Here is a 12,864-nt window from a genome sequence, read left to right on the forward strand (position 1 = left end):
TTTAATCAAAATTCTGTGTTAACTAAGTATCGTATATTATTTTCCTGGACTATTGCTGTTTGTTTACTGCAGGGTATGTACTTATTATGTTTCTCTCTTTGTTTTTTTCTGTTCAGTGACCAAGTGTGAACTTGTGTTTACATGTTGCATGCACACCAGTTTGTATCCCAGTTCATTTCATTAGTTTTTTTTAAACTCAAAGCACTGATGAGACAAGAACCGGCTGTCATTAGTTACAATTTGGCCTAGAAGCTGATACCCAGCCTGTAAGGGCAAATTGAAACTGTCTTGAAAAATAACAGTTAATATTATGAATATTGAGTCTTTACATAAAATGTATATTTGCCTATAAAACTCTAAAAACTTATGACATGATTATAATTGTATTTAAGTAAGCATACAAACATTAAACTAAAAGATCTAAACATATCGAATCAACAAACTTTATGAAAACCAAAATTTGTGTCACTGAAGAAAAGGTTGGCATTCCGTCCTCCAGGACGAACTCATGTTCTCTATTAAAAAATCATGTGCCTAGACAACATTTAAGATGTTATGATACAGGTGAGGTGAGCTGTTCTGTTTGCCTGTGGACAAAATTTGTGTCAGTCTCAAAACTTTTTGCCATGACTATACACTCAGGGTGACCATCTGTACCACACAAATAAGCTTTTGACCCATATTGATTTTGGTAAATATGCTTTTCACTTGAGAAGCCAAGAGCAGTCTAGACTGGGCTCTCTTTTTTACAATGTTATCCAAAGCATCCAAGATTTGGGACAAGATCTGTATGATAATGATCAGGGTGGACTGAGAGTGATCTCTTCCATTTGCCAATTGTGGCCATAAGATCCTTACAGGCCACCATAGTTATTATATGCTTGAGACACATCACTATAATAATAATAAATAAATAAATAATAAATAATCTTTATTTTTTGTAAAAGTTGTAAAAGTGAATGAACCCTAAAGGAATGTGCAGTTGTGATAAGTTTATTACTAATTTTATAAAGTAATCTTTTGTCTTTTCTCGCTAGACCCAGGGGCGCTGCGATCATGAGGCAAGTTGAGCACTGTGCCTCAGGCGGTGCAGCCCTCAAGCCAGGGGGCGGCAGAGCGGCGGTCAGAACACATGGTGCTGTTGCCGACTCTCCCTGTAATCTCTGCTGACCCTTGTTGACACTCACAACCTAACATGACTGCTACCTTACCTTTTTAGATAGCGCTAACATATTCCACAACGCTTTATACAGTTTGCACACATTATCATCACTGTCCCCAATGGGGCTCACAATCTAAATTCCCTATCAGTATGTCTTTGGAATGTGCAATGCCATTAATGATACTTGTTCTGGATTCTTCTGTGTGATTCTTGTATGTGCGGTGATGGCGCTGATGTACTTGTGTTCGGACATAATTTTTTCTATTTCTCTAAATTAAAATGATCACTATTGCACAAATTTTTACAGGATAGAAATAAATCTGTATGAACCAGATTAATTTCTACCGATTTAAAAAATGTACTATGGGGGGGGCGGGCATTTTGCAGTTCGCCTCAGGCGGCAGAGAGGCTAGGTTCACCCCTGGCTAGACCTGTCCTAGTAAGGTGATTACATTTTACACATACCTGAGCATAGTCTTTCTTTATAGATTTCCTACTGCCGTGATAAATATATACAGCTCCTCTGTGATCTCCTTCTAATGGAGCTCCTATGGCCACATCATTAAATCCGTCAAGGTTGAGGTCCTTCACTGAAGCTATTGCTGTCCCGAAGCGTGCTCCGCACGGCTCGTTCTTAGCATCGTCTTTACAAGTTTGGTTCAGAGGTTCCAAAGTCATTTCAAGTTTGAATGTTTTCTGTGAATACAAAATATCGGAATTCATCTACTCCACAGTCATTACATACAAAACCAGACTACAGTCACACTTTTAACATGCTGTATTCCTTTTCTAGGAACAGAAAAATGGAATTTATGTCAAAAGAAGATTTGTTGCATAACTGATGTAAACTGTAGCAGACGGAACCTATTTATTATGTATTAAGTCTGTCCAAGTTCCTTTATCTGTCAGTTTTTATAATGGAAAAAATAGTTCTGCATGTTTTTCTCTCCTGTTCTAAAAATGGACATCAGGTGGATCCCATAGTTATAAATGGATTCCCTCTGCTTTCATTTGCATCACTTATGCAATGGATCCTTATCAGGTGCTGACAAATGGTAAGCAGGGCCCTCACCTGCCTACCCGAAGGGGGCACACATTAAAAAATAAATTGCTGAATGGCTGCAGCCACCTGACACCTTCCTGCAGCCGCAGACATTCAGCACACTGAGGGCCGGGGCACAGGAATGAAGGTAAGCAATGTCAGTCACTGACACGGCTCACACCTCTCTGTGTGCGCCCCGGCCGTTGCCCCTCCCTGCACTCAATTATATTCGCATCTGTCAGAGCACGAATACAATTGCTGTGCGCCTCCCAGGACAGGAGCTGCAATCTCCTTTGCTCCGCCAGGAGCCCAGAGCCTGCGCCTTGTTGGAAATGTCGCACACAGGTGACATTGGATTGTGTGATAGAGTGACGTCATTGCGCTGTCCAGCGTCTACTGCTGTACTTCACAGAAGAGGAGGCGGTGGATGGGAGTCGGGATTAGGTGAGTATAAGCTTTTTTTTTCAGGTGGGGGAATAAAATGAAGGGCTGTGCAGATGGGGGGAATAAGATGAAAAGACTGTGCAGAGAAGGGGAATAATATGAAGGGTTGTGCCCCGGGGGTTCATAAAATGAGATGCTGTGTGAGGGGAGATATGAAATGAGTGACTCTGCGGGAGCCATGAAATGAGGGGCTGTGTATGTGTATTTTGGCCATGAAATGAGGGGCTGTGTGGAGGGACAGCAGAGAATATGAGGAGCTCTAGTGACTATACTGTACATGGGGCTGTGGAGTTCATTATACTGGGGGCTGTGGTGGCCATATTGAATAGGGGGCTATAGTGAATATCATAGCATTTGAGCTGCTGTTTGTGGGCCACAATACTGTATGGGGTGCTGTGGGGGCCATCATAGTATGCATGGGGGTCTGTGGTGGACACCATACTATAAATTGATGGCTTGGTGTGGATATCATACCGTATGGGCGGCTGTGGTGACCATCATTCTGTGTATCAGGACAATGTAAGGAGAAGGCATTGTTGTGGGCAGCATGAGAGAATAGTGTCAAAAGGGGCACATAATGGATATGGGGAGGAGTGTTTGCGATACTGACTAATTCTTATAAGTATTGTGGTTTCTGTATTGTCTTGGTTCTGGTCATATATTCATGTACTGATGGAGGTTTTGGTGACTTATTAATTTACTGATGGTAGTTGTGGTGACGTAGTCAAGTACTGATGGTAAGACTGTTGCTTTACTCATGTACTGGTGGTGAATCTAGTGATGCATTCATGTATTAATAGTGGTTCTGGTGACATATTCATGTGCTGATGATGGCTCTGGTATTTATTTACTGATTAAGTTTCTGGTGCCATATCCATGTACTATGGATGACCCTGGTGCTCTAACTATGTACTGATGATGATTTTGGCTTCATATTCATGTACTGATGATGGTTCTGGTGATTAATCTCACATCACTACATGAGTGTCACAAGAACCGGAATACATCACAATAGCCACCATTAGTTTTGCGCAAGCTGTATTTATCACATGACGGATGTAAAAACCATCAGCTGTATCCATTTATCTATAATTGAGGTCTGTTTATTTTCCATTAGGGTATCTGCCAAGTGCTGGACACCCTAATTGAAATGAAAAGGCCAAAATTATAGTTATGCTTTATTTTTTCCCATGGCTATTCTTTGGTTCTATATTTAAAATATAGAATGTCAGGGATGAATATTGCTACTTTCCCCCCTGTATTGTGAAAATGGTCAGCAAAAAATGATTGATTCTGTATCTACTGTAACTTTGAAATTGTACTCCCTGTTAATAAGTAACATAGTAACATAGTTAGTAAGGCCGAAAAAAGACATTTGTCCATCCAGTTCAGCCTATATTCCATCATAATAAATCCCCAGATCTACGTCCTTCTACAGAACCTAATAATTGTATGATACAATATTGTTCTGCTCCAGGAAGACATCCAGGCCTCTCTTGAACCCCTCGTCTGAGTTCGCCATCACCACCTCCTCGAGCAAGCAATTCCAGATTCTCACCACCCTAACAGTAAAGAATCCTCTTCTATGTTGGTGGAAAAACCTTCTATCCTCCAGATGCAAAGAATGCCCCCTTGTGCCCGTCACCTTCCTTGGTATAAACAGATCCTCAGCTAGATATTTGTATTGTCCCCTTATATACTTATACATGGTTATTAGATCGCCCCTCAGTCGTCTTTTTTCTAGACTAAATAATCCTAATTTCGCTAATCTATCTGGGTATTGTAGTTCTCCCATGCCCTTTATTAATTTTGTTGCCCTCCTTTGTACTCTCTCTAGTTCCATTATATCCTTCCTGAGCACCGGTGCCCAAAACTGGACACAGTACTCCATGTGCGGTCTAACTAGGGATTTGTACAGAGGCAGTATAATGCTCTCATCATGTGTATCCAGACCTCTCTTAATGCACCCCATGATCCTGTTTGCCTTGGCAGCTGCTGCCTGGAACTGGCTGCTCCAGGTAAGTTTATTATTAACTAGGATCCCCAAGTCCTTCTCCCTGTCAGATTTACCCAGTGGTTTCCCATTCAGTGTGTAATGGTGACATTGATTCCTTCTTCCCATGTGTATAACCTTACATTTATCATTGTTAAACCTCATCTGCCACCTTTCAGCCCAAGTTTCCAACTTATCCAGATCCATCTGTAGCAGAATACTATCTTCTCTTGTATTAACTGCTTTACATAGTTTTGTATCATCTGCAAATATCGATATTTTACTGTGTAAACCTTCTACCAGATCATTAATGAATATGTTGAAGAGAACAGGTCCCAATACCGACCCCTGCGGTACCCCACTGGTCACAGCGACCCAGTTAGAGACTATACCATTTATAACCACCCTCTGCTTTCTATCACTAAGCCAGTTACTAACCCATTTACACATATTTTCCCCCAGACCAAGCATTCTCATTTTGTGTACCAACCTCTGTTAAGTCACATGTTAAGTTCACTACTTTTTTTTTTATTTTTGATGACTTTTTTTGTGAAAAAGGTAACAATTCTAGTTGAAGTGGTCATCAGATTGTGCTACCTAACCCATCGGTGGTAGAGGGGTAGGTGCATTAGGGGTTCTGTTACCTTAGTCTCTGAGTCATTCCTTTGCTTTGGGGTGGGGGGTCACCATTGGCTTCATCTGCCTAGTACACCAAAATACTTTGCCCGGCCCTGATCCTGTCTGACCTTTTTCAATTTACAACAATTGACCCAGGTGTGAGTATACCATAGGTAACAAAAGAAGTGTTACAAAATCATCTGTGCATTAAAAAATTCTTTTATTAAATTATTTAAAATAATGTTGTTTGATATAATATTTTTGATATAAAAAGAAATGTGCCGGAAAAGATAGAGAATAGACATAGACGCCCCCGGAAGAAGCAGGGCGAAATGTGTACGTTGGGGCAGAGGGGGCGGAGTGTTTGACTACTTTACATTGCTGATAACTTCAGGTAAAAACGTTGTTTTACATGCCTTTTCTTTCTAACAATCTACATTTCAGGCACATAACATTGACTTTATATATGCTTTATTAAATTTGCACAATACCATACAATGGAGCTTGGTATTACTAGGTTTTAGCCTTCAGCTACCCAGTTGCTCTTGTTAGCACTTTATAATTAGAGGATAATACTGCTACTCATATACAGTATAATTGTTTTTCTGGGTACTGTGCCATAGATATTAGTGATCAGGAATTATTTGTATCTTACATAGATTTCTTATCACTCTGTTGTAAAATGCAAACTCTAGGAAACTTCTTACATTGCGTATTTGTGTCCCATATAATATAATCAGGCATGATTTATGAATGTTGAAAATTTACCTTAAGAACGTATTTATCTTATAAAATCCGGCCCCTCTTTCTCTATCTTTTCCGGCACCTTTCTTTTTATATCAAAAATATTATATCAGGCAACATTATTTTAAATAATTTAATAGAATATATTTTTTTTAACGCACAGATGATTTTGTAACACTTCTTTTGTTATCTATGGTATACTCACACCTGGGTCAATTGTTGTAATTTTTGGATTTTGGGAAGTGTTTTTACTCATAAGATATGAGTTTATTCTAAGATTAGGACATTAGGTTAAACATGACTTTTTTCAATGGCTAGACCAGCCCCTTCTTTGTCATGTTAATGCAGACAAATATATTAGAGATGATTCTCAGGACCCTGGTTAGGTAGCCACATCAGTGGCCGAAAGCTGACGAACCTGTGCCTGTGTACCGCTTCCTCTTTGACGTCATTCGCATTGCCTTTTCTGATTAGTGGTTTGAATGTGACGCCACAGTTCCGACTTGACGCACACATGACGTTCTGCTGAAACTCTAGACTCTTCATTGTGTCGCCTTACAGACTGGACAGCTCTTCTTTTCTCAAAATGACAGTTGATGGAGGAGTACACAGCCAGACCTGTCCATCAGACTGCTCCAATTGAAAAATGCTGCACGTGAAAACTATATTTACAATTCGATGAGGATGATGGACAGGTCTGGTCACTAGCGATGATTGAAACAATTTTAACCAAATTGAATTCTCCTTGAACTTTTTTTTTACATTTGGATTCTGCTGAATTAAACGATTTTGTGATTCATTTTGTGTAAATTCAGCAAAATGGTGGTCACCATTTGGCTAAATTTTAGCATCAGTGCTCACCCGTCCCGCTGCTGCAGCAGCCCCTCATTTGGTAGTCCATAAAGCTCCATCTTGCAACTTCTTGACTTCGGGACACAAGGTTCTCTTCCAGCATATTCCCGGCTTCTAGCCCCGGTGCAGAGTGAAGATGCAGGAAAAAAACCTTGTGTGGCGAAATAAACTAGCAATAAACGGAAGGCTGTAGCATTGGGATAGGTTAGCGGTGAGATGCATATTAATTTAATTTTACACCCCAGGTTTATTAGACATTAGAACATAATATGGAAGATTTTATTTGCATCGACTAACTCTGAAGTAAATTGAATTTCCAGGCTGAGTTTGAGAAAACTGCTGAATTTCAATTTCAGCTAATCTGCTTATTGTAATGTGTTACCACATCACTACATATATATTAGTAACCTACACAAAATCATAATAAATGAATGAAATAAAAGCACTGAAATCTCCATGTGCTGATTTCCTCTGTTACCCGTCACTCATTTGTGGAATGTAAGCAATTCAGTGTTGTGGCTGCCGAAGATTCCTGATCTCAGGGTTAAAATCCATATCTGGGTAATTCTACCCAATACATCCCTCACACTGCTATATACTGCCATATAGTACAGTGTATAAAAGCAACAACTATGGCTTTTTGTGCGCCTATACATGCAGATATGTACACAGTTAAATATGTGTATGAATAATAGATATCCTCCTCCCCAACAACCTCTAACTGCTCCTGTATTACCTTATCAATTCTGTAGACATAGACTTTTCCTTGTTCTTGCTTTTCGCTTCCCATATACATTGGCGCACCAACGAGCAGGATATCAGTGAGTGAATCATCATCGACATCCACTGTGGTGAGGACGCTACCAAAGTAAGACCCAATCTGAAACAAAAAAAAAAGCGAATGAAATTAGAGAAAATTAGGAATCAAGCTTGTGCACATTGCCGTATTTTTATCCCGAGTGTGATCCGCCAAAACAACAGATTGAACCCGGACCCATGTTTTTATAGGACTTTGCACATGTGCAATCTTTTTCCTAGGAACAAGCAGGTTCGAGGATAAAATCGCAGCATGCCCGAGTTGAATCTGATTATCGGATCGCACTTGGTCATGCTGGTCAATGAGTCCATGGGAAACATCCAACTACACTCAGATGATGTTTGAGTGCAGTCCCATTTTCATGGACTGAAAAGAAGATGGAGACATTTGTTTCTCCATCGTCTCGTCTGAGAAAATTGGATAACACTATGCTGCTGACACTCGGATCAAATCCTGATCAGCGTTTGATCAGAGTGTGATAATTGTTCAGATTCTCTTGCATGAAAGAAAATAGGCTGATGTGATGTATAGAGTGAAGCTCCGGGGTCCTAACTGTGGACAAAGCTTCATCCACCACCACCGGCATTGATCATATTAGTCTCGTTTTATGTTCTCGAGCCCTTCAGGATCCTGGGTCTTGGAAAGATTGATACCTCTGCATCCTGCTAAACCCTTGAGGTAAATTTTTAGACTGATTTTCAAATAGCTGTGTTCATAAATGCTTTTCAGGGCTTCATAAAACTGTTTCCTCCCTTCTTGAGACCCCTGTTATTACATTGTGGACATCATGTAGGGAAAAATGCAATAAACTTGAAAAATTAAACTACATCACTCATGTGAAAAACCTTAATAGATGGCAGTGCAACCAACTATTCCTCAAAATGTGATATCTTTCAAATGCAAAGAGTTTAATTTGTGATTCAGGACTTTATATCAGAATTTTCAACAAGATTAAGATCCAAAACATCAGACATTTTTAAAAATTGCTTAATGGGTTTTCCACCACCAGATGTCATCTACCAGTCTCTTTGCTTCCTCTCTTGGAGGTACAACACATGTCCAGTGAAGCCAATCAGTAGCCACCATGGTGATGTGCCGCAATGCATTCAAGACTTTCATTACTTTGGCTTGAGTAAAAAAACAAAAACAAAGAAAAACCAAAACATTACAAGGAACATTTCTTCTTCATTCCTGTCTAATGCTGAAATTAAACCTATGGTGTAGCTGCCGTAGGGTAATTAAACACTTAAGGTACCGTTACACTAAATGATTTACCAATGATCACAACCAGCGATACGACCTGGCCGTGATCGTTGGTAAGTCATTGAGTGGTCGCTGGAGAGCTGTCACACAGACAGCTCTCCAGCGACCAACGATGCCGAAGTCCCCGGGTAACCAGGGTAAACATCGGGTTACTAAGCGCAGGGCCGCGCTTAGTAACCCGATGTTTACCCTGGTTACCATTGTAAATGTAAAAAAAAAACAGTACATACTCACATTCCGGTGTCTGTCACGTCCCCCGGCGTCAGCTTCCCGCACTCACTGTGTCAGCGCCGGCCGGCCGTAAAGCAGAGCACAGTGGTGACATCACCGCTGTGCTTTACGGCCGGCGCTCACAGTCAGTACGGGAAGCTGAAGGCGGGGGACGTGACAGACACCAGTATGTGAGTATGTACTGTTTTTTTTTTTACTTTTACAATGGTAACCAGGGTAAACATCGGGTTACTAAGTGCGGCCCTGTGCTTAGTAACCCAATATTTACCCTGGTTACCAGTGAACACATCGCTGGATCGGCGTCACACACGCCGATTCAGCGGAGTCAGCTGGTGATCAGCAACCAAAAAAAAGGTCCTGATCATTCCCAGCAGGGGCCTGATCGTTGGTCGCTGTCACACAGAACGATTTCGTTAACGATATCGTTGCTACGTCACAAAAAGCAACGATATCATTAAAGAAATCGTTATGTGTGACGGTACCTTTACTGCCAGGGTTTCGCACAGATAATAATTGATGACTAGACGAAATACTTTGTAATTAGTTTATTGTCAAAGAATTGAGTAACAATGTTATGCATTTGCCGTGCTTTTTAGAACTTGCAGCAAATGGAGCATTTTTTGAAGCAATTTTTAAAAATTGTGGCTAAAATGTTGATGGTTTAAAGCAATTGCAGCAAAGAAAAGAAACCCATCCCAACAAGTGAACACAGCCTTAGTGATAATTGCCACATTTGCATTTGAATATTGACTTCCGTTTTCTGATTGCCGCCTGTCCCGTTGCATATTTGCCTTAATCTCTGATGGAAATGGTTACTAAAAATGATTTTTGTAAAGTAAATAAGTCTACTCAGTTTACCTGCTCTCCTTTTAACGTCTGGAGTACAATAATGTTATGTCCGTTCATTTGGTAGACGATAACTTGGCCGGTATGGTTGTGGCGTGGTTGTCCTGCAATATAGATCTGTTCTCCATGTACAGAGGCAGAAGTTACACTATATCCTAAGAATTAAAAATTGTAATCAGATACTATGGAAATGCATGCGACTTACCATACAATACATAATATTTCGACAACGTTTTTAGTGAGTTTTTGATGTTGCAGATTTTTTGCATCATTTGTGCACACATTACCTTAAGTAAAATAGGTTACTTGCATTTTTTCGAAAAAGCGCAGCATGAAAAATACACCAAAAACTCATTATGGGAACATAGGGTAAGGCTAGGGCCACGCATTAAGAGACATGTGTCGGGCGATACTGTAATCACAGATGTAATGATTTCCTATGATGTCACATTGGGACCTGCAACATACTGGGACGACAAAACAGAGTTGCAAATATTTCTGTCGCTGGTCGCAAATCCTGCGCTTCACGCTTGCCATAGACCTTATTGCACGCGACCTACGACTTGTGTGCGACTTAACTGCAACATCAGAACTCTTAAATAGTCCCATGACAGCAAGAGGCTGACAAGTTCCACAACTTTTCAGAGAATTGCTGTCATGCGACACTTGTCACTGTGTAGTCACAGCCATATTGAAGCAGATAATTTTCTTTTCTAAGCTTTTGCATGCTTTCCAAGAGCAGTAACCTTTTTATTTTTTATTTTTTTGTCTGACATAGCCATATGAGGGCTTGTTTTTTTTGTGTCTGGAATTTACATTTTGAGTGACACTTTAACATTACCATAAATTGGACTGAAATATAAGTTTTTGTATTATTTCGTTTTTATGGTGTTCATTGTCAGTTAAAAATGATCTCGGGACCCAGTCCCCAAACAATCAAGACTTCCATACAGGCCCATGACATTTGCAAATGGCAGGATAGAGAGTAATTTCTGGGTAGTCTAGTGAGGTTGTGAGAGACCTCTCAGCTCGTAAGATAACCAATGTGGTTTGGATTGTGGGAGGCAGCAATCCTAGGCCGAGTAGGCTTGGCTCTCGTATGTGGAATATCATCCTAGGAGGGGCTGATGAACGGTGTAGTGGGAGATATTCTGGACTGCTCAGTTCTGTTGAATAGTATAGGTTCTATATAGATGTGTATTGTGGCTTTAGGGATAAAATAGTTCAATCTAACAAGGATCAAGTCACTTTAATTTGCATATACCGTATTTTCCGCCGTATAAGACGACTGGGCGTATAAGACGACCCCCCAACTTTTCCAGTTAAAATATAAAATCTTAAAAGTCGGGGGTCTTCTTATACGCCGTATGTCATCTTATACGGCCGGTGACTAATGTGCCTTTTTTTTGGGGGGGGAGTGGTCCCGATGACGGAGGGGGCGTCTCACAGGGAAGTGTGAGTATGCCCCATTACCTCATATTGTAGCTGCAGTGTCAGCGTGGGGTGCTGGGGAGCGGCGGCGGCTACTCCTTTGTGCCGCGTGGGTGCTGTGGGGCGGCGGTTCCTCTTGGTACAGCGTCGGGGCTCTGTGCTGTGGGGCGGCAGCGGGGGCGGCAGCGGCGGCGTATCTTCAGGGAGAGTCAGTCGGGGCTCCTCCGGCATCTCCTGAAATCCCGGAGGCGCCGGCAGCTCCATTGCTGCGATGCGGTGGCCTCCAGGAAAATGGCCGCTGGGGGCGGCGCAGGCTCAGATTCAGATCTCGTCTCCCGAGATCTCGGGACGAGATCTGAATCTGAGCCTGCCCCCAGCGGCCATTTTCCCGGAGGCCACCGCATCGCAGCAATGGAGCTGCCGGCGCCTCCGGGATTTCAGGAGATGCCGGAGGAGCCCCGACTGACTCTCCCTGAAGATACGCCGCTGCTGCCGCCCCCGCTGCCGCCCCCGCTGCCGCCCCACAGCACAGAGCCCCGACGCTGTACCAAGAGGAACCGCCGCCCCACAGCACCCACGCGGCACAAAGGAGCAGCCGCCGCCGCTCCCCAGCACCCCACGCTGACGCTGCAGCTACAATATGAGGTAATGGGGCATACTCACACTTCCCTGTGAGACGCCCCCTCCTTTATCGGGACCACTCCCCCCCCCACCCACCATAGATACCCGGTGTATAAGACGACCCCCGACTTTTAAGAAGATTTTCAGGGGTTAAAAAGTCGTCTTATACGCCGGAAAATACGGTAAATATGCCGAAATAGACAAGTAAGTGTAAAGCAGGTGATCTGAAGGCAACAATGGAGACAACAAGCGGGACAACAATCCACTTCTACTTTATTCACTTAACAGGGTTAAATACGGGACAGATTATTATGACAGATAAACTACAGACGAGCAATATTCACAATATCGTTTACAGGCAATGAGAGACATGCATAGAGATATATTGGTTAATACATTACAAAAGATATGTCCTCGAAATAAGTTTGTAGTTATGAGGCAGTGACCAGTGTCACAGGTAGGTGTCACTGTTTGTTCTCCCCAGGATGCGCACAGAGGCATAGTGAGGCGATGAGGAGGCGTTGCAGTCTCAGGTATAGCTGTGATTGCACTGGTGCCCATGTTGCCGGGGACAACCTCAAAGGACAGAAAGTGGGGTGATAGGTATCCATGGGGAAATCCGGGAGTACCCGACCACCGAAGTTAATTTTTTCACACCAGGTGGGGACATTAAACATTTGGTGGGAGTGGTGAAGACCCTTCCATATGGGGCTGGGTTGGGAAGAGATTTGCCCCTTTTCTGGTCTCTGTGGGAGACCAGGGTCAACCCTCTCATGGTAAAGGTTGTGTTGGGCGTAGAA

At 42.2% G+C, this 12,864-nt stretch overlaps 1 protein-coding gene across 1 annotated transcript in view; it reads right to left on the bottom strand.

Moving 5' to 3' along the window:
• ITGA1 (integrin subunit alpha 1) overlaps nt 1–12,864 on the bottom strand; it is a 345,166-nt gene that overhangs the window by 101,117 nt on the left and 231,185 nt on the right. The window contains exons 12-14 of the mRNA XM_069748575.1: nt 10,025–10,167; nt 7,592–7,735; nt 1,628–1,858 (exon numbers count right to left, since the gene is read on the bottom strand). Coding sequence (XP_069604676.1) covers nt 1,628–1,858; nt 7,592–7,735; nt 10,025–10,167 — 518 coding nt within the window. The remainder of the gene's footprint in view (nt 1–1,627; nt 1,859–7,591; nt 7,736–10,024; nt 10,168–12,864) is intronic.

This window comes from Ranitomeya imitator, chromosome 1, assembly GCF_032444005.1.
Source record: "Ranitomeya imitator isolate aRanImi1 chromosome 1, aRanImi1.pri, whole genome shotgun sequence".
Taxonomy (NCBI): Eukaryota; Metazoa; Chordata; class Amphibia; order Anura; family Dendrobatidae; genus Ranitomeya; species Ranitomeya imitator.